General features: G+C 54.3%; 2 protein-coding genes and 1 long non-coding RNA gene across 3 annotated transcripts; 2 read left to right on the top strand and 1 right to left on the bottom strand.

The window, feature by feature from the left end:
• Positions 1-3,390: 3,390 nt before the first annotated feature.
• LOC134360582 (uncharacterized) lies at positions 3,391-4,425 on the bottom strand. Its single transcript, XR_010021340.1, has 2 exons — positions 4,074-4,425; positions 3,391-3,631 (listed from the first exon to the last, which is right to left on the bottom strand). It is a non-coding gene; the product is annotated as an uncharacterized LOC134360582 (long non-coding RNA).
• A 51-nt stretch (positions 4,426-4,476) lies between these two features.
• Positions 4,477-7,749, top strand: HOXC9 (homeobox C9). The gene is made up of 2 exons (XM_063075155.1): positions 4,477-5,101; positions 6,822-7,749. The coding sequence occupies exons 1-2, from the start codon at positions 4,564-4,566 to the stop codon at positions 7,064-7,066; spliced, it is 783 nt and encodes a 260-aa protein (XP_062931225.1). The 5' UTR covers positions 4,477-4,563; the 3' UTR covers positions 7,067-7,749.
• A 6,011-nt stretch (positions 7,750-13,760) lies between these two features.
• Positions 13,761-16,666, top strand: HOXC8 (homeobox C8). The gene is made up of 2 exons (XM_063075467.1): positions 13,761-14,196; positions 15,518-16,666. Exons 1-2 carry the CDS (start codon positions 13,761-13,763, stop codon positions 15,808-15,810), a joined length of 729 nt encoding a protein of 242 aa, XP_062931537.1. The 3' UTR covers positions 15,811-16,666.
• The last annotated feature ends 861 nt before the right edge of the window (positions 16,667-17,527 follow it).

Here is a 17,527-nt window from a genome sequence, read left to right as displayed (position 1 = left end):
GCTCTGGGGCGGCTCCCCCTCCAGCCACTCCCCGGGCTGGAAAACCAGACCGTGTTGGGGGAGCCGGAAATAGCCCCGTTTGCTGCGGAGCGGCAGGGCGGGGGCGCCGGCGGGAATGCAGGCCCTGCAGGCCGTGGCGTTGAGAGGGCCAGGTTCACAGGCCCTGGGGGGTTTACTCCCACTGGGCTCGGGGGCCTGACTCCTGGTGTGTAGGGATCCCGGATACCCACCTGGGGTGGGGGCAGGACGCGGGTCTCCTCGCGGCAGGCCAGGAGAACTCAGTTTCTGCTTCCAGCGCAGGCCTTAGCTAGGAGGAGTTGTGTGCGGGTGTGTTTTTCCCAACAAAGAGGGATCCGGAGAGAGAAGAGGGGAAAGTAGAGGAGAACGGGGAGGGGGCGGGGAGGGGGAGAGGGCAGAGGAGAGGTGAAATGAGCCCATTTCAGGGGGAGAAGGAAAATGAAAGCAAATGGAGCAGGCCTCCTCCGCGCAGGGCGGGCGCTGACGAGCCTGGAGCGGGCTCCCTGCCTGCGGAGGCTGGGATGGCCCGCTGGGGGCACCGAGGAAAGCCTGTTTTAAATTTAATCCGAACTTGACGGTGTGGATTGAACCGGAGGGAATTTAAATCACTAAAAGGGAGGCGCTGGTCAAGGGGGAGGGGACGACTCTAACCTGTCTTTCTGTCTGTCCTTCCCACGGTGCTAAATTGGTTATGGTCGCCGTTGCCCAGGTTTGAGGTGATGGAGTAGGGGTGCCCCTCCCCCTTAAGGGGCTCTCTTGCACCCAGTGGAATCTGTTGGCGTTGGGAGGAGAACTCTAAGAACCAGAGTGAATGCAGAGCTACTAGCTAAAGCTGGGGTTTCCTCCTCCCTAACAGGGACTCCCAGTGGCCTCCAGTCCCTTGGTTCACCCCAGCGGTGCTGAAGAAAATTGAAGGGAGTGGTATGGGTTAGAGGGAGACTTAGAATGTGGAAGGAGACTCAGGAGTAACTGAACCCCAGGAAGAGAAGCCCTTCTTGGTGCCCCCATATCCTTTGTGCCCCCACACCTACAAACCTGGATTTGGGGGAAACCTGAAGATCTGTTTTAGAGCCCTGATCTGCCACCCCACCTCCAAATGTGGAGAATGGGGGCTACAACCCAAATGCAGTTGTGGAAACTTGGACCTTGGCCTAGTGGACTCAGGGACTCGGAGCCTCTTCTAGCCCCCATCCCTAAGGCTGCCTCTCTTTGCAAGGCCTAGGGAGAATGGGACATTGGTTGGGAGGGGGCTGTGGGCGAGGCCTGCTTCCTGATCCACAGCTGTGCCTTCGCCTGAGTGGGGAGGGTCCGGAGTTCATGCTTCCGAAAGGAAAGGAAGACGACAATCTCCCCCTTGGTTTCACAGGGGATTTGACTGCAGCAGGGATCCCAGCCAGTGATCTCTACTGCTCCACTGCTGCCGCCTCTGCCGGGTGGGCAGGCAGGGTGTGGAGGCAGCTCAAGAGTTGAAAGGAAGGCGGTGTTCAAAGAGGGTAGGAGAGAAAGGGGCGTCTCTTTACAGCCAGCATGTCTATTTGAGGGGCTCTCCCAAATAGCAAAGACCCATAGGAGAGGACCCTTAGGACCTCTTTTCTCTAGGAAAGCTGGGGTTGGGGCAGAGGGGCTCCTGTCGCCTGGCGAAGACTTTAAAGGAGGAGGAGGCTTTCTTCCTCTGTTTTTTCATTCCTTGACTAGAGTGTGGCTCAGCCCCCAGCCGCCTGGGCTACTGCCTGGGCCAACATGAGATTCTATATCCCGGAGGCCAGTGTACCCACCCAAACAGGTCTCCTGGGAAGGCCAGGAGAGGAGGCCTCTTCCTCCTTTGTGTCCAGACAGAAGTGGCTGCCGCGCCCAGAGCCAGTCCCGCGGCAAAGGCCCGGCAAGCAAGCGGGCTGCACAATGCCACGGCTGCTCCGCCAGCTCCGCCAGCTCGCGCCTTGCCCCGTCCTGCCTGCGTATCGCCGCCTTCCCTCCGCCTCGCTCTCTGCACGCCTTCCTTTCTCTGCTCTCCTGTCTCTTTTTATCTTGCCTTCCTTCTTTTGCTTAATTCTCCCTCTTTTTTCTTTCTATCCCAATCCTCCATTTTCTTCTTTCCTTCCTCAGGCCTTGGCGCTGTGTATCAGTTGGTCTGTCTCAGTCTCAGGCTGTCTTGGACTGAGTCTCTCTCAGGCTCTGTCCCTTGATGTGCTCTTGGTCGCAGTCTGGCCCCTGGCCCCGCTGAAGGCTAAATGTCTCTTTTCGTCGCTGCCAGCAGCAGCCCAAGAGCCGGCTGGGTCCCCAGCCGCCCCGGGGCTGGGGGAGGTGCTGGCTGCGCTGGGGATTTGGAGAAAGCCTCGGCAGGGGGACTGGAACCTCATGTCTTTTCCTTGAACTAGTGTGAGAGATTTTTTTGATTGACAGCTAACCTGACTCCATCAAGGCCAAAGAGATATTCTGTTTCTTGTTGTAATTTTGGTTTCCTATCCAGTCTAGCCCAAGGGAGGGGAAGACAGTCGGAGCCCAGGGGAAGGAGGCTGAGGCCCCAGGTCACCTCTCCCCAGACAAACACTTCCCTCATCTCCCCCCCACCCCCATGCGTCGAAATCCCAGCCCCGCTAGACCGAAAAGGAAAGAATAGGAGAGGGGGAGGAGCAGGGACTGGGGAGGTGGCCTGTGGAGCTGGGGTCGGTGCTGCTATACCCTCCCCACCAACTTTCCTCCCCTCTACATATTACACTCTCTAGCCCTTCTCTACCCCAGAAGAGACAGAACGACAGAGATTTGGGAGAAAACCAGCCCCTGCCCCCACCCCTGGCGTTTGGTCCCCTCCTAGGGACAAGAGATGGAAAGAAGGGCAGGCGTGGCCCATGGCCGGTTCTGGGAAGCCTCTGTCCCTGCTGCCTTCAGATCCTGTATCACAGCCTCAGCCCCTGCCTATTTCCCCTGGCGCAGGTTGGGACTCTTCCCTTCTGACCCTGAAATTACACCCCTCCTTCAAACTCAGTCTATCCTGCTTAGGTGCACCATGTCTCTGGGGACATCACCTGTCCCTCTCCTCCCCCCAGCCAACCTCCCTGCCCCCCTGTCCTGCACCCACAGTAAGAATTTCCTGCTTGCCTAAAGCCCCCCTTTATTAAACCACCATGGGACAGTCTGATGGAAACAGAAGGCTGGGCAAAAGGAACCCCAAATTCAAGGAGGAGGGTAGCAACCAACTTATTGGGGGTAGGAATCCAAGTTGTTTGATATTCCCCAACAATCACACTGCCTCCTCCAGAATTCCTGCACCCGACCCCAAAGAAATTGCTTTCTCCCATCCCTCTGTTGCTTTTATCCCCGTTCCAAAAACAGCCTACAATTTTATTTAATGAAAGACACATTTATGAACAATCAAATGATCCTCATAAAAATTTTATTGAAGGACGTAAAAACAAGCTACTTGCCCACGACCGAGGTCGCTCTCTCGCCTTGCCCGCTCTCACCCTGGCTCTCTGGAAGACAGAACCAAGGAGTGACTTCTTTTTGGGGGGGACGGTGTCGCAGAGATGGAGTTGGGGGCAAAGGAGGGTGAGCAGGAAAACGGGATAGGGACGCCCCACTTAAGTTCTGTAGATCTCTCCTCCACTTCTTCAAGCTGGCAAAGAAAGATAAATAGACATAGACAATAAATCTAAAATAAAGGCGCCTGTTTATCTGTGCCAAAGCAAAGAGAAGATTTCTGACGCAGCTGATAAAGGTGTACGAGATCCGCAGGTTCTACCCCTCCCACCCGCAGACCACCTTCCCCAAGCTTTCCCTACCCCAGATTTGGGGGGCTGAATTGGCCAGTGACAGAAGGACGCTCCCCTTTCCCTCCTTTCCGCTCTCCACCCCAGCTGCCTCAGTCCCCTCCCACCCTCCCTCCCTCCTCGCTGCTGCTGCTCTTGAAAGAAATACATACATACACACTATTTAAAAACGCATTTTTAAAAGCCACGTTCCGAACTGACAATCGCTGATCTCGGCTCGCGCAGAGACTGCGGGAGCGTCGGGGCCGACAGAGACGGATTACGTCAAGAAATAGTTCCTCCACCTACCTCGGCCGGCCTCCCCGCCCCTGTGGGGCTCCCGCGCCCGGCTCGGCCCCGGGGGTCCGGGAACCCTGGCTTCGGAGACTGGCATTTTCACCCCATGAAAAAATCCTCATAGTTAGGGGGAGGCCATCTGCTTGTGGGTGGACATGGGCATGGGGCGTTCTCTGATGAGATATGAGCCGTCCTGAGGGGGTGGCCGGCGCCTTGGGTCCAGAGTTCCGGACCCCCAGGAAAACGCAGGTCGCGGGGATCAGCAGAGAGAAGGGGGTGGGAGAGTTAAAAAAAAAAAAAAATAGCAAGGAAAAAAAAAAAAGCCCCTGCGCATTGATCCGCGCCGTATTTTTGGGTAAATACGATCACGTGGGGGCCGGGAACCAATGAGCTGCGGGGAAAAGGCTGGAAAAATAATTACCTGCCTTGATTGTTCTGTGAGCAGATAAAAAGTACATATACAGTTCATACAATAATCTTATGTATGTAAAACCCTGTTACGATGTCGGCGACGGGGCCCATCAGTAACTATTACGTGGACTCGCTCATCTCTCACGACAATGAAGACCTCCTAGCGTCCAGGTTTCCGGCCACTGGGGCTCACCCCGCCGCCGCCAGACCCAGCGGGCTGGTGCCGGACTGTAGCGATTTTCCGTCCTGTAGCTTCGCGCCCAAGCCCGCAGTGTTCAGCACGTCGTGGGCGCCCGTGCCCTCGCAGTCGTCCGTGGTCTATCACCCGTACGGCCCCCAGCCCCACCTCGGCGCCGACACGCGCTACATGCGGACTTGGCTCGAGCCGCTGTCCGGCGCCGTCTCCTTCCCCAGCTTCCCGGCCGGGGGCCGTCACTACGCCCTCAAGCCGGACGCCTACCCCGGGCGCCGCGCCGACTGCGGCCCGGGCGACGGCCGCAGCTACCCGGACTACATGTACGGCTCGCCCGGGGAGCTGCGCGACCGCGCCCCGCAGACACTGCCCTCGCCCGAGGCGGACGCCCTCGCCGGCAGCAAGCACAAAGAGGAGAAGGCCGACCTGGACCCCAGTAAGTTGGGAGCAATTTTCCTTTACAACTGGCGCGGGAGGGGAGGGGAGACGGGCGGGGGGAGCCGGATTACAGCCCCTTCGAGCGGCGCAGGGAGCGCGGGAGAGGGGCGAGGGGCGAGGACTCAATAAAAGCGAATTACCTTGGGGAGCTTTCAGGGGCAGGAAGGTCTGAGAAGGGGGCCCAGGGAGCCAGGTTGGGAGAGGGCCTAGGGGGGCTCCTCTCCCACGAGCTGGTTTTGATGAGAGACCCCTGTCCCCCTTCCCAGCCCAGGCTTTTTGGCTCAGTCGCCACTTTCGAAGAAATGCAGACAGGACCAGGGGATGAGGCAGGGGCGAGGTTCATTTTATGGTTTGCAATGGGACAGGGGAGAGGTGAGGAGGACCCTGGGGGCAGAAAAGGAATACCCCAGGGAGAAAAATCACCCCTTCCTCCCAGTCAGCATGGGGGATCCTCACCCCACTAGCAACAGAAACAGAAGATCCATGGACTTCTCTTCCAGAAGCACTGGGTGAGGGGTCTGGGAGATTTCTCAGCCTGGGAACTTGAAGAGATCAGTACTTCCAGAGAGAAGGGGGGAGAAAACTGGGGTCTGAGTCGTCTTAAACTTGAGAACCCTCTTCTGAGGGTCTGAAAGGGTTGAGAATAGAAGTCTGGGATGAGGAGTGGGGAAGGCATCTCTAAGATTAGAGAATTCTACACATACACACTCTCTCTCACACACACATACACTCTCTCTCTCACACACACATACACACTCTTCAATCAGGGAAACAGGAACCTTCTGAGTATTCCAAAGAAGGGCTGGGGTAGGTGGGGGGCAGGTAGGAGCTGCAGAGCCAAAAAAAGGGGAAAGAAGGAGAAATAGCGGGGGAAGGGGTGCAGCCCCTTGGGCATGAGGAAGTGTCTGGGGGAGTCCCAGGAGGGGGCTGCAGGAAATCTTTTCCTCCAGCCTCATAAGGGGCCAGGGCCTAATTATACCCCTCTGAAGCCTTCTCTCACTGCCCTTAGCTACTCCCATAAACCTGAAATTGGAGGCTTGGCTCCTGCAGAGCCTGTCCTGGGGCTGGCAGGAGGGGGGCACTGGAGGCCAAACAGGCAACCTAAGATATAGGGGAGTTGTCCCCAAGGCCAGCAGCTCTCTGGGGAGAAGAGAAAGACTTCCCATCCCAGCATCACCCTGAGAATTCGCCTCAACAGGGTCGAACTCCGAGCGGGAGACGGGTGCTGGAGAGGGTGGTGAGGGGTTTAGGGACTCTCAGGGTCAGGAAGCAGAACTGCTAAAATTTCAGGACTTGGTCGTGGGCTGGGAGGATGGGAGGGAGCAGAGGAGGAGGGAGGTGGGGAGGAGAGAGACCTCGCTATAAAAATAAAAAACAAGAGAGAGAAGCGTTTATGGGCCTATGAAACGGTTGGGAATTTGGACTTTTTATGAGGATATTCTCGAATTACTACTCTTGAAGCAGAGGACCAGACTGTAGGGGCTTTGATAGCTTCAGATTTTCTACCGTTTTAGGTACTGGAAACTAAGAAAAAAGGGGGGGTTAGGGAGGGGGCAGAATGCAAAAGGAAGAAGAGGGAAAATTCCTAAAGCAAAACGTATCCAAATTCAGGTTCAATTATTGGGTTTGGGGAGCTTGGTTAAGCCTGGGGGTGGAGTGGCAGAGGTCCTGGTCTGGAAAGGGGCTTCACTGACCCCTGCCTGTGTTTGGCCCTCCAGGCAACCCCGTGGCCAACTGGATCCACGCCCGCTCCACGAGGAAGAAGCGCTGCCCCTACACCAAGTACCAGACGCTGGAACTGGAAAAGGAGTTTCTCTTCAATATGTATTTAACCAGGGACCGTCGGTACGAGGTGGCCCGGGTTCTCAACCTCACTGAGCGGCAGGTCAAAATCTGGTTTCAAAACCGGAGGATGAAGATGAAAAAGATGAATAAAGAGAAAACCGACAAGGAGCAATCCTAAACCCTGCCCAGCCTGCTGCCTCGGCACAGACAAGGGAAAAACAAAAGCCCCACAAAAATACCCCAACCCAGGCGGGAGAGAGCACGAAAAAGAAAAGAAAAGAGCAAGATAGAGAAAAGCCAATCAGCTTAAAAAGAAAAAAAGGGGGGGGGGAAGGAAAACTCTTGCGATTTGGGAGGGTTCAGTGTTGAGAAATTGGTGTTTTAGAGTTAGTTCTACGCAGTGAGGAGGAGGCGGGGAGAGAAACCGCGTTCTCTTCCCCCAGCGCAACCGAAATAAATGACACACACAAATGTGATTTTTTTTTCTCCTTTCTTCAGAGAAGCCAGTACTTGAATCGCTATATTTCTTTCTTTTTTTTTTTTTTTCCTGTATCATATTTGGTCTGGGCTATCCCTCCCCAGGCCTGGAGCGCTATGCGTGCAGATTTTGTACAAAACACACACACACACACACACACACACACACAATAATGATTCCCAGCCCAGGAGCTGAGGGGCGAGGGCCGGGGACTGCGCCGCAGGCTGGGTAGGGCAGGGCAGGCCGGTGCCTCCGGCGTATACGTAGCAGTATTTCCTCTCACCCCCAGCGTCCAACCCCAGCGTTCGTCCTGTAATGTGCTTCTGTTTGTTATGGTAGAACAGCTCTGTGTTAATATATCGAACTCACTTAAAAAAAATCAGAAACCCAACTGCATCCAGTTCTCGTTATTTGTTATTTTTCCTCCCTGTGGCTCCCAGGCTGCTGTCATGGAGGCAAGTGCTGAGATCCTCTAGGGGAGGCTGGAGACAGAGAAGGGGCTCCTGTACCTCGGAAGGGCAAATGCCTGCTGCTTCTCTCCGGGCAGGGCAGGGTGGGGGTGGGGGTTCCAGGGACAGGGTGGAGGCTGCTGAGGCTGGGGCCCAGCTTGTGCCTGCCCCGGCTGGCTACCTATAAGTTTCCTGGTAGCTAGATTGGGGGGTGGTGGTGGCACAGCATGAATGGCTTTCCCTGGCTGTAATTAATTGTAATAATTTATGAGTACATGAGATCGGAGGGTAGAGATAGGTGAAGATGAAAGTTGGGTGCTGGGTGAGGGCCCAGGGTTGGATTCGTGCCTGGCTGCATTGGTGCTTTGGTGCTTCCAGGGATGGCTGGGAAAGAGGGCTGGGAGGGGGCTGCGGCCAAGAGGAAGGCCAGGCAGGCCTCAGGGGGCAGGACAGCCATTAGGCCTGCATTGAGAGAAAAAGAAGAAAAATGCAGAGGAGGGGGAATAGGACAGAAGGAGAGAGGGAAGGAAAGAAGGAAGGAAGGAGAGAAGGAAGGAGAGAAGGAAAGAGATGGCAAAGTCAGTACAATCAGAATTAGATTTGGTTTCTACTTCTCAGTGCATTCTCAGCTCCTCTCCCTTCCTTGCTCTCCTCAATCTCTCTCTCTCTCTGTCTCTGTCTCTCTCTGTTTCTCTGTCTCTCTCTGTCTCTCTCTCATTTAGTTTGAATGTTGGTCTGGGGATGACCTGGGTCAGGCTGAGCAGCTGCAGCATTTCTACGGGATGGTGCGGCCAGAGCTCAATGAAGCTAGTCAGAGACTATCCAGGAGTGGGGTGCTCCCTGGTGGGACCCCAAGCCCCCAAGCACAAACGTGTGGAGATGTATGTAACAGCCTGGTGGGGCTGGGTGGCTGTCCTGCACCCCAGAGCACCTTCCCTAGAACCAGCAGTTTTCATCTGCTAATCAGAAGCAGACACAAGCTGCCGGGTATGCCTCGGCCTGGCGCCCCCTTTCTCGGAAATCCCCCAATCTGGAAACTATTAAAATCAGACTGCCTGAAATATAGCCCTTTAATATCTTAGGCTGCCCATTCTACCGAGGGTGCAGGGTGTTGCTCTGCATACTTGGGTGATACCACCATAAAAGAAAAGAATTGGGGGCCCCAGCCCATTTGCAGTTCCCCCGCTAGCATCACCTTACAGGATGGGTGAGGCACTTGTAGAGACCAGCCATTTCCCTATCATTTGAATCTCTGACCTTCTCTTTCCATTAAGCAGTCCAATTTCGGGGGCTGGAGGAAGTTAGGAAAGGGTGAAGATTTTGTTTTGATAACATTTAGGGGAGGGAGCAATAAAGTCACAACTATGGGCTTCGCAGTCTCTGAAGCACCCGCTCCTGTTTCCCACCTAGGAGACCTTCCCAATTTCAGAAGCATTGTTTTCTTGGTCTTTTTGAAAGATGCTTTGCCAATGGTTTTCTCTCTTTTCTCGCTTCCTCACAACTCCCTTCGGCCATTTCACTGTTCTGGAAACCTGGCCCCAGTTCCGCACCCGATGGAGGCCAAGGCACCCCTCTCTCCCTGGGTCTGGACCGCCGGGATGCGCGCTTCTCTGCCAGCCCGAGCTCGGCAGCGTTTCCGGGCTTCCACCCCGCCCCTGCTCCAAGGCCCTGTCGCCTCCCCTCGGCGTCTGTCAGCGCGGCCTGCTTCCTGCAGCCCGCCGAGCCGGGCTTACTGCGGGCAGGAAGGAGGGCCGCAGGGCTTAGAGGACCCTCTGCAGAGCACGGGATACAGACCAGGCCCATCCAGCCTGACCCACTGTTCAATCCCAGCCCAGCCTCCAGCCTGGACGTCAGGATTGGATTGGATTTTTATTCACTATCACTTATGAATTAAAACAACAACACGACACACATCTGGAGAAAGAAATGGAAGCTGGAGAGAGAAAGGGGCTACCAAACGCCCCCCTGCCCTAGTCTTCCCTTCCCATCTCTCCTCTGCTCCTTTGTCAGAATCACAAAACCCTAAAGGTTGTTCCAGTTGGGAAGGCAGGATAGGTACATTTCCACAACCCCGAAATGCCACTTTTATGGCGCTGTTTGTCTCCCTGCTCTGGATTCTGAATGGGGTTGAACAAAACAGCAGCGCGGAGCTGGCTAGACGTCTGGGCTTAATTGTTTTATGGTTTAAATAAGGTGGACACTCTTTCCTTTGAAATCGGATTATAGGAATGTTTTGTCTATGGCCCACGGAGAACAGGATCTCACTGGCTGGAAGGGAGAGGTGGAGAGAGCTCTCGAGAGAGGGATGGGCTACAAACCAGGGGGCAAACAGCCTGGAGAAGTCAGAATCCTACCCCAAAGTCCTGCAGGCGGTGGCAGAATAGGCGGTGCGGGGCCAGCATCAGGGTAAGAAGGGCGAGGAGTTTAGGGTGTAGGGTGCGCGCGGCGGACAGGGTGGTGGGGGCTGCGCAGCGTGCATCCGCGTGCGCGGAGGTGTTCGGACCTTAGAATTGCGTCTGAATGGAGGGAGATCGTGGCAGTTTCTTTGAACAGTGTCTCACTGCGAGAAGGGAGGGTAACGAAAAGAGAAAAGTGTGGAATCTTTTACGAGGTTTATTTCAAGAGCTTAGAAAACAAAAGAACAGCGGTCCCAGGACAACTCCCTTCCGCGGAATCCCTCTCTTTCGCACCCATTTGGAGGCTCCTTCCTCCCACTTCCCACCTTTGGGCCAAGCCTGGGACCTCTCCTGGCTTTTTCCCGGCCCGGACTGCATTGGAGCAAGTGGACGCGAGGTGGCGCTGTTGCTCAATGTTAGAGACGGCAGTGCCCCGGGCCGTCCTGGCTGCACTGACATTTGAGGCCCGGCCGGGAGCCACCGCGAGAAGGCCCCGCGCCTCGGGCCGGACCGACCCCGCTGGCTCCGAGCAAATCAATCCTCTCACCTGTGAGGTGTAAATAATTCGCGAGTGGCAGCAGGAGATGGGCCCTCGCTCTGGTAGCGGGCTCGGGAGGCGCAGGAGGGCGGGCATCGAAAATAATCGCTTTGCGGAGGAGATGTGTGCGAAGCGGGCAGCGCGTAATTAACACAAAAAGGAAGAACGACCCGGACAAACGAACATAAATCCGTGGTACCTAGGAGGGCGGTGCAGGCCCCGGGGAGAGGGACAGAGACGGCCCCGGCGAGGATGGCTGCTTGCGGTTCCTTTATTTCCAGGCTCAGGGAGCGAAACAAACCAGATACGTGTAAAAGAAAAAAAAAAAAAAAATTAATTAAATGTAAGAAAGGCGAGGAATCCCCGAAAGGGAAATCAAGTCCGGCCAGGGGTTTCAGGACTGGTGGGTTCTCCGGGCAGGCGGCGGTGGCGGCACACTCTGGACAGTCGCATTCCAAGACACAAAAGCCCAGAAGAATAGCTCTGTGGCAGGGTTTTCGCTGGACCATAAAATGTCGAAATGTCCCCCCACCCCCTAAAAGATAAGGCGCAGGCCCCAGAGCGGATCCGGCCCTCTGGGCCTCCTCTTTCCAGGCTTCCAGGCGAGGGAAGAGAAAGTATTTATGACAGTCTCCAGTGACCCAGATGCTGGGAGCCCAGAGTCAGCCCTGTTCATCTCAGCACCTGAAGAGCAGGCTAAGAAAAGGCAGGGCTGGAGCCAAGGCTGGAGAGGGCTCTTGGAGTGATGGAGATCCCCACTATTCTGGACTCTAGGGAGGCCGGCAGCCCTGGCACAGCCCCCCTCTGACCCTTCCCTCCTACTGCTCTCTGGCCAGAGTTCTGGGTGTCAAAGAGTTTGGGAAGTCCCTAACTCAGATGGGACTGGGTTCCCCCAAATGCAGGAAATCCTGGAAAGGTCTCTTGCTGTGGCACCAGTGAATCTCCTTTGGGAATCTGGCTGAGAGTGGCCATTTCCCCAGCAATTATTTAGATAATAGAGGGATGATGGGGTTGTGGAGAGGAGAGGGCTCTTTCTCTCTAAGCTATCCTGCCCTGCACTGCCATTTCTTTCTCCATCCCCAGAGCTGGGCTCCTAATGGGGAAGGAAAAGATCTGGTTTTCTAACCGCCTCCTTCCTCATCCAACCCCGAAACCCCAGGATGTGGAAGGAAAACAGGTAACACATTTTTTTAAATGATGCAACGAGCTAGAAGAGCATCTGTGTTTGTCAGATACTATGTACATACGTGCCTGAGTGTGCACGTGTGTGTGTGTGTGTACAGTGTCCGAGGTGACAGGAATGCTTCCAGGCATGCATATGCTAGTTTACAGTGAGCATGCACTTGATGTGTCTCAGGGTGAGAAGGTAGCATGCACAGTGTGTGTGTATCCGAGTGTGCCCCAGAATTGCCCTGTGTGTAACAATCTCACAGACTGTGGAGGGAGAGGACTAGAAAAATCACTCTTACTCATCTTTTCATTCATATGCCCTCAACACACATAAACATGGCTATCTCACTTTCTCCCTTTTTCTCTCTGTGTTAAGCCCACATAATTGTACACATCTATGGCCAGGGAAGGGTACTGATGAGCTAAGGTTCTTTCATTCATTAGAATTAACTTGAATTTGTTCAGTCTTGGGGATGGAGGAAACCCCCCAGAGAAAGTGTGGGTAAATATTTAAAGAGTGTCTGTTGACAGTTCCCATCCACATCCTGGCCTGGGCAGCCTGCCTGGGAAAGGGAGGCCGGTAGTGAAGCTGGGGGGGGGCCCTCCAGACCAAGCTGGCTTTTCCTATGGAGTGGAGGTATGTGGGGACAAGTAAGAGGCCTGCTCTAGTCTCCTCCAACCTAGATACAAATAATCTCTTAAGAAGAAACATCCTGAATCAGCCCAGCCAGACGCCAGGGACACACAAACTGCCCTTTCCTTCTTAGTCCCCATAAGCAGCTTTGCTCCCAGAGCCCCCAGTCCAACTCATGCCATTGCCCGAGTTTCCTGCTCTAGGTAGGGGCTGGTGTCTGAATGGGCAGTGTGTCCCTGACTGGGTATATGGAGTGCCCCTCCCCACCTCTGACCCTCTTCTCTATCCATAGCAGGCAGGCAAGAGAGTCGTAAGAATCTAAGGGAAACAGGGCAGCTTCTGACCCTTGGGAAGGGCTAGGGGACAGAGGATCTGATACCTGAAATACCTAGGGGATAAGGTGTGCTTGTTCCTCTTCGAAGTCCCAGACTTAAAGAACCCCTTGAGAGCCCATCTTTTTGAGTGTGGGACCCTGCTCTGGCTTGCTGGTATTCAACCCCTTGGGGGTCTTATACCTGTTGAGATAACCTGAGTTGACCTGCTAGCTCAAGTATCTGTCTCTCAGAGAGGAAGGAAACGAGAAGGGGGGGGGGAGGCACCTTCTCTGAATGCTTACCTTGGAATAGCTGGCCCCGTCCATTAGCTGGGGCTGGCTCATCACCCCCTACACACACCACACCCCCATCCCTCCCCCTTCCTCCCCTCCCCTTCCTCCAGGTCCCCCCAGCCCTGAACCCCTCAACCCCCGCCATCTCTCTCTCTCTCTCTCTCTCTCTCTCTCTCTCTCTCTCTCTCTCTCACTCTCTCTCTCGCCTGTCTTCATGTCGTGGATTGATGAACGCGAATCGCGTGTAAGCGCCGCCACCGCCGGGAGTCTGAGGAATTCGCCTGGGCTGTTAAAGGAAAGAGCTAAGTGAGAGAGCGCGAGCTCTACCTACCGACAGTGAAGAGAGCCGCCGCCGCCGCCGCCCGCTCGCCTCCCGCCGCCGCCGCCCGAGCCCCAGACCCGGGAGCTCTGCTGAGCCGACCGAGCTCAGCCCCGAAGGCCCCCCCACCTGCCCAGCCCCAGCCCACCAGCCCAGCCCAGCCCAGTCCGGGGAGCCAGTCGGCCTGGGGTTCGGTCCCGGGGGGAGGGGAGTTTCGGGGGTACCGGGCGGGGGAGTCGTGAGCCAGAGGGGAGGGGGCCGCGGGTTTTCATGTACCCAGCATGAGCTCCTACTTCGTCAACCCCCTGTTCTCCAAATACAAAGGCGGCGAGTCCTTGGAACCGGCCTATTACGACTGCCGGTTCCCTCAGAGCGTGGGCAGGAGCCATGCGCTGGTGTACGGGCCCGGCGGCTCGGCGCCCGGCTTCCAGCACGCTTCGCACCACGTCCAAGACTTCTTCCACCACGGCACCTCCGGCATCTCCAACTCGGGCTACCAGCAGAACCCGTGCTCGCTTAGCTGCCACGGAGACGCCTCCAAATTCTATGGCTACGAGGCGCTCCCCAGACAGTCCCTTTATGGGGCTCAGCAAGAGGCAAGCGTGGTGCAATATCCCGACTGTAAATCCTCCGCCAACACTAACAGTAGCGAAGGACAAGGCCACTTAAATCAAAACTCGTCTCCCAGCCTCATGTTTCCATGGATGAGACCCCACGGTGAGAAGCCTTTTCTCTTTCCCCCTTGGTCTCCCGCGCTCCGGGGTCTTCCCCCCTCCCTCGCCTCCTTTTTGTCTGCCCTCGCTCTCCCTCCTGGCTTTGGGGTCTTTCCTGCCCCACCCCCGTGCCTGGGTGGGTTTCTGGAGGTTGGGAAGGGTCTGCAGGGGGTGGGGCGGGTGGGGGGCGCCTGGGACATTTTGGGGATTGGGGTAAAGGTGGGGAAAAGGTGGTGTGTGGACGCAAAGGGTTAAGAAAATCTCGTTTTCTCCATCTCTGTCTGTCTCCCCTGTCTCTCCTTCTCCCCACCTCTAAAGTCAAAGTTGGGGAGATAGCTGAGAAGAGGTTACCAGCCTCTCCAAAGGCAGAGAGCCTGGAGTCCAGGATGGTGGCCAGGCTGTCTTGGGCAAAGGGAGACCCCTGTTTCTCTCCCCTTGCCAGAGAGTGGTGAAACCCCAAGGACAGGTGCTCTGGCTCTGTAGGGTACCCACTGCCTCCAGAGAACTAGCCTGAGGGCCACTACCCCAACTTTTCTGTACTTCCCCCAGTTGGAAAGAAGAGAGTCTGAGAGGAGGGGGCAAAAGTGCTTGAAAGGAGGGGGGGCATAAAGATTAGGGGTCTCAGAGGTCCAGGAGACCCTAGCCAGGCTCCCCCCAAATAAAGGGCTTGTGGGGTCTTGCTGAGATCTGCAGAGCAGCTCAGGTCATGAGTCCCTCCAAGGGTGGCCCCTCACGGCCCAATTTCGAAGTACAGGGGGAAGCCATAAAGCGACAAGTTCCGGCAGGGATGGCCCGTGATTTATTTGCTGGTCTCCAGTTAGCAATCAGGCAGAGCAGTGATACATTCCAGGAGATCAATTATTTTTCTTATTGGAAAAGCATTAGGCAGAGAGAGGCAAGGAGGGGGCAGTGGGCAGAGCCCCTTGTCTTTACCTCCAAGCCTTCTTTCTTTCTTTTGGAAACAGACTGTCCCCAGCCCTGCTCACTAAATGCCACTCTTAACTTGTAAACAAAGCTGCAAGGGCCAGTTTCCTGGGATTGCAGGCCTGGGGGGACTCTGCAGGGCTCCCCTGCTGGCCCCTGCAACCCCCCAGTTTCCAGACAGACCTCAGTCCCCGCTTCCAACCCACCCCACCTCCCAAGGTGAAGCCAAACCAAAACAATCCCCCAACTTTCCTGCCCTTGCCTGCCTTCTGCTCTTGCCTCTTCCGCAGGAGGGGAGAGAACTGGGGAAATCAGAGGTGGAACTTTAGGGGAGGAAGAGTGGCAGGGGAAAACTGAACCCCCACCCAAATGTAACCAGACTGGGGTTCTGTTCTGTCCAGCTCCGGGGCGACGCAGTGGACGACAAACTTACAGCCGGTATCAGACCTTGGAACTAGAAAAGGAGTTTCTCTTTAATCCTTATTTGACACGAAAACGCCGGATTGAAGTATCTCACGCCCTGGGACTGACCGAGAGACAAGTGAAGATCTGGTTCCAGAACCGAAGGATGAAGTGGAAAAAGGAGAACAACAAGGATAAATTGCCAGGAGCCCGAGATGAAGAGAAGGTGGAGGAAGAAGGAAATGAGGAAGAGGAGAAAGAAGAGGAGGAAAAGGAAGAAAACAAGGACTAAGCAAAAAAGAGAGATTTTCCCCCCATTTAGCAACTCCCTTGAAGTTTCGTTTTATGGTAGCAGATAAATTGAGAAGTTTACGACTGTCATTTGCTTTTATAGAGAATAGAATGACACTCACAACTCTAACTACCTGTCAGATACTTGCAGCTCTGGTTTTATTACCTTTGGATTTCCCCCACTCTATTTGTTTGGGGGCTGGAGGGGGGAGACCGAGACAGCGAAAAGTTCGGACTCTCTGTCTCTCTCCTTGCCCCAACACACACACTTGTCCCTACCCCCAACCTTCTGAGTCCTTCCTGGATTTTAAGGTCTGAGACCTGGCCTCCTTGTCTCCTCTCTCTGCCCCTTCTTGCCACAATCACACCTCCCTGCTTCTCTGATATTTATTTTAGAGGGGATCCCCCTCAGAATGCAGAAGAGGACTCGTGGCTTTGTTTTTATGTGAGCATTAGTGTACTAGATTTTTTAACAAGGAAAGAAAAATTAAAGAAAGGAAGGGAAGGGAAGGAAAGGAAAAAAATTTTTTTAAGTAAGGAAAATATAGCAAGGACTATCCCCTTGCCCTCCCTGGGACACCCTGCTTAGAAACTCCCTCTTGACTTTCTCTAGGAACCTGATGGAAATCTGAAGGAAATGTGGGTCTCTCCTCTCCCCCTCTTTCCATGGGGTAGATTGGAGCCTGCAGTCACCTCTAAAATCCTACCTAGTCATCCCATGGTCACTCGGGCCCATGCCTTCCTCTCCTTCGCTGTTTGATTTCTGTTCTGTTGGGCCCGGCTTCCTCTGAGCTGCATTGGTGTTAGCGCTCAGAGATCACTATAATCATGAAAATAATAATAATATTAATAATAATACTGATAATAAACCTTTAACATACTACCTAAAGGGAACCTGCAATAATCCTGACAAAGAAAAGGAATTTTTAAAAATCCTACTGTAGGAGAAAAAAAGAGAAAAAAATGAAAAGCGAAAAAAAAAAAAAAAAAAAGGAAACCTCCAACGTATTTTATCACTACCTATAGAAAGAAATCCTGCTTTGAGAGTATTTGTAATGCGGTTTTGTTGTCGTTTGTTGCTGCTTATTTCACTAAGAAAAACCCAACAACTGAGACTGCCTAGCCCGCCGGTCCTGTGCGCTTTTATTGTGCTTCTAACCCCAGTAGAGTAGAACTAAATTGCACTGAATGTATAGTTAACTCTGTCTTGAATTCTCTGTTTATGCAATGTGCTCGAAAGGAAAAAAAAAAAAAAACGTTAAAATATATCTATAATAATAATTTTTGGTCATTTGTCTTTATGTCCAGCTATGAATGTAGATTTTGTGTCCCGACAGCCCTGTTCCTGGTCCAAGTACTTTGTATTGTATACGTGAGTCATAATAAAAAAAAAAAGGGAGAAAAATATTTGAAGCTGGAATGACTTGCTTTTTCTCCACAGCTCTTTCCCATTTTCTACCCCCTTCCTCCTTATCCCCCTTTCCCAACAATCTGGACGATGTCTCCTCCAATTATCTGGCTTTGGGGTGGGCGAACTCATGTGGACAGGAGCCTGGGGACTAAGAGGGCAGGCTGGGCTAGGAGGGCAGGTGAAAGGGGTGGGAGGTTGAGAGCAGGAGGAAGAAGAGGAAGAGATCATTGGTAGGGAGAGGAAGATGTATACAATATGCTCTTGGGGGAATCTTGGCTCCAAACAGAGTGGGTTTCTAGCTGCCAGG

Source organism: Cynocephalus volans, chromosome 12 (genome assembly GCF_027409185.1).
Source record: "Cynocephalus volans isolate mCynVol1 chromosome 12, mCynVol1.pri, whole genome shotgun sequence".
Taxonomy (NCBI): Eukaryota; Metazoa; Chordata; class Mammalia; order Dermoptera; family Cynocephalidae; genus Cynocephalus; species Cynocephalus volans.
Note: the sequence above shows the minus strand (reverse complement) of the source record. Positions and strands in the feature narration are given on the sequence as shown.